At 35.0% G+C, this 2,725-nt stretch overlaps 1 protein-coding gene across 1 annotated transcript; it reads right to left on the bottom strand.

The window, feature by feature from the left end:
* Positions 1-386: 386 nt before the first annotated feature.
* On the bottom strand, positions 387-2,339 carry LOC112517618 (ubiquitin-conjugating enzyme E2 20-like). The gene is made up of 6 exons (XM_025124967.1): positions 1,927-2,339; positions 1,280-1,307; positions 958-1,185; positions 814-877; positions 665-724; positions 387-575 (listed from the first exon to the last, which is right to left on the bottom strand). The coding sequence occupies exons 1-6, from the start codon at positions 2,058-2,060 to the stop codon at positions 532-534; spliced, it is 558 nt and encodes a 185-aa protein (XP_024980735.1). The 5' UTR covers positions 2,061-2,339; the 3' UTR covers positions 387-531.
* Positions 2,340-2,725: the final 386 nt, after the last annotated feature.

The following is a 2,725-nucleotide window of genomic DNA, read 5'->3' as shown; positions in this document are numbered from 1 at the left end:
AAGAAGAAGATGATAATCATGGAGAAATCGATGAAGCCGGTGATAATTTGGAGGCTATGAAGTATGGATTCAAATTAGGTTTGTAATCAAAAATGTGTAAAAAAAGGGTAGTTTTGTTTGTAATCTTGTTATTTAGTCCCATTTTAGTGGAACAAATTTTTTTAAGTTTGTCCCATGAAATCTCACTTGTGTCTTATGGCACACCAAACATGAAATCTCACCCGGTTTGCATACCAAATGCACCCTAAGTGTATGCAGTCCAAGACTCAACAGGTATTAAACAAAATTTCCATTTTTTGCTTGCAGATTAATAACTACTGTATTCGGTTTTTCATTGTAAACCAATGATCGAAATCATCAAAACATAAAAAACAACACAGATTTCTGCGCGGGGAGAACAGCAACACATTTCTTATGTCAAAAGAATAACAGGATTCTCAAGGTATGTAACAGAAAGTAAATTAAATGAAAAATTCTTTCGTTCTGCAACAACGTTGTTTTACATGATCCCAAACGCAAAGCATTATTCATCTATGCAACCGGCTTATACAGCTTCTCGACCATTTTCCTGTATTCTGCAGCAACCCAAAAACAAGGTAAGTAAATAAAAACTCCAAACCATCAATCACCAACCAAATCAAGAAATCTTTGCAAGTTCTTTTACCTTCTTGATTACCCCAAAGTGCTGCTGCTTGGGTGTTCAGAGGTGAACTTGTGTTGGGTTCTGTTATTGTTAACAAGAAAACATGAATTTTAGCTTCAATTTGGAAAAAAACAACAATAGTATACGAAACAGATAGATGTTGATGATACCTCCAAGGAGACTCTGGATAGAAATCAGAATAGTTCTCACATCATAAGCAGATGACCATTTATCCTAAAATTTGAAATTTTCATATAAATGACCGGTTTTAAGCATTCAAGAAGCCACAACCAACAACAGACTTTGAAATTTACCTGAAGAATATCCAAACATATGTTTCCAAAAACATCGACGTTAGGATGAAAGCAACCAGTCTCGAATTTCACCTTTGGAGGCTTAAATGGGTAATCATTTGGGAAGGAAAGCGAAAGCTTGTATTCGGTTCCTTCAAACACGGTATCTTTGCTACCTGAAATCGTTCCTTTCCAACAAAAGATGTTGTCTTCCTCAGGAAACGCAGATATCCCAGAATCGCCACTCATCTACATAATTGATCACAATACCAACTAACCAATAAGACGACCCTTCTACTTCTTGTAATGTAAAGATTAAACATAAAAAGAATCCAAAGCTTACCATTAGGGCCATCAGTTCAGTCTGTAATCTGTGTTCCAAAAGAAATATGTATCAGAAATAAGCATCAAATGAGGACACACATACACACACACAGAAAATAACAAAAGAAAGGGCTAGATATGAACAATTTATGAGCAAAGTGGTCTAAAAACTTTTATCAAGTTAGTATCATTAGAAACCCTAGACAGAGGAACAAATCTGATGAAATTGATTGAGCAAACTTATCAAGTTTCTTGGATTAAACTTAGCAGCACTCCATAATTAAAAAACACAGACGAATTGAAGAGATTTTGAGTCAACCAACACCAAGGACCAATTCGAACAAGACATAAGATCAGCTAAAGAGAAAACCCTAGCCTCAGAATCGAATTAATTGAATTCGATTTGATATAGGACTGTGAATGAAAGATATACAGATGACAGATCCCTAAATCCACACAGCTATCGAGCCAATCGTCAACCCCAATTTTCAGTCTGATTTTAACAAAATCCTCCAAGATCAACCATGAACATATTTGATTAGTCGGTAAATTTTTTACTCTTTTTAAATCAAATTCGTTACGTTTTAACTTCAAATCAGCCGCGACTAACAACTGTGTTCATGAAGCAACATAAAATCAAGATAAAAAGAAAACAATCAAAAGAACCTTTTGAGGACAGATTGGGTATCGACGGTCTTAGGCGTTGGAAGAGGCTGCTTCGAGGCATTCATGGGTGGACCAGCAGTCACTTGTCTGTTGTTGTTGTTGTTGTTGCTATCTTGATTGTTCATCGTCGCCATATTATTGTACTAATTCCTCTCCTTTTTTTTTCAAATCGAATACCGAATCGAAAGAAGAACAAGAACAAGATTGATTTAAAACCAAAAGAATTAGAAGAAGAAGAAGAAACAGAAATAATCGATTCGTTTTCTACTCTTCTCTCTTCTTCTAATCTTGAGAGAGATCTGGGGTTTTGAGTGTGGATTTGATGCAAATGAGATGTGTGGGGGAAGGGGGTTTTAGTAGCGGATTTGCACGCAAAGTTCCCTTTTTTTCGAACGTTGAGACTTGACGACGGCGTGTTTCTTCTGCAACGGCTAGTTTCTTTAGGGTTTTTTTTTTTTAATTTCTCTTTCCTTCTTTTACTTTTTATTTTTCTAACCTTTTATTTTTGAATTAATCAAACAAAACATATAAAAGTTGATTTGAGTTCTTCGAGGATCTCCAACCTCACATAAAATCTCAAATTTTGTGCTATTTGTAACATTATTTCTTTTATAGTGAATTGTATTTTTTTTCATATGGTTTACCAAAAATCTGATTATCGTCCTATGATTTCACTAATTTTGTTCCTAATCCGTGGTATTCTTACAATAACTTCTTTCTGATGATGATACATAATCTTTCAACAGTCCCCTTTACGTCGAGCCAAAGGAATGATGGTTCTCTATTGTTGCATTGATAA

The sequence above is a fragment of the Cynara cardunculus genome, assembly GCF_001531365.2.
Source record: "Cynara cardunculus var. scolymus isolate 2C chromosome LG 1, CcrdV1, whole genome shotgun sequence".
Taxonomy (NCBI): domain Eukaryota; kingdom Viridiplantae; phylum Streptophyta; class Magnoliopsida; order Asterales; family Asteraceae; genus Cynara; species Cynara cardunculus.
Note: the sequence above shows the minus strand (reverse complement) of the source record. Positions and strands in the feature narration are given on the sequence as shown.

Coding starts and splice junctions, on each gene's coding strand:
- LOC112517618 (XM_025124967.1), bottom strand. CDS start 2,060: ATGGCGACGATGAACAATCAAGATAGCAACAACAACAACAACAACAGA. Junction 1,186..1,279: donor CTGAACTGATGGCCCTAATG/GTAAGCTTTGGA, acceptor TCAATTATGTAG/ATGAGTGGCGATTCTGGGAT. Junction 878..957: donor TATGTTTGGATATTCTTCAG/GTAAATTTCAAA, acceptor TTCAAATTTTAG/GATAAATGGTCATCTGCTTA.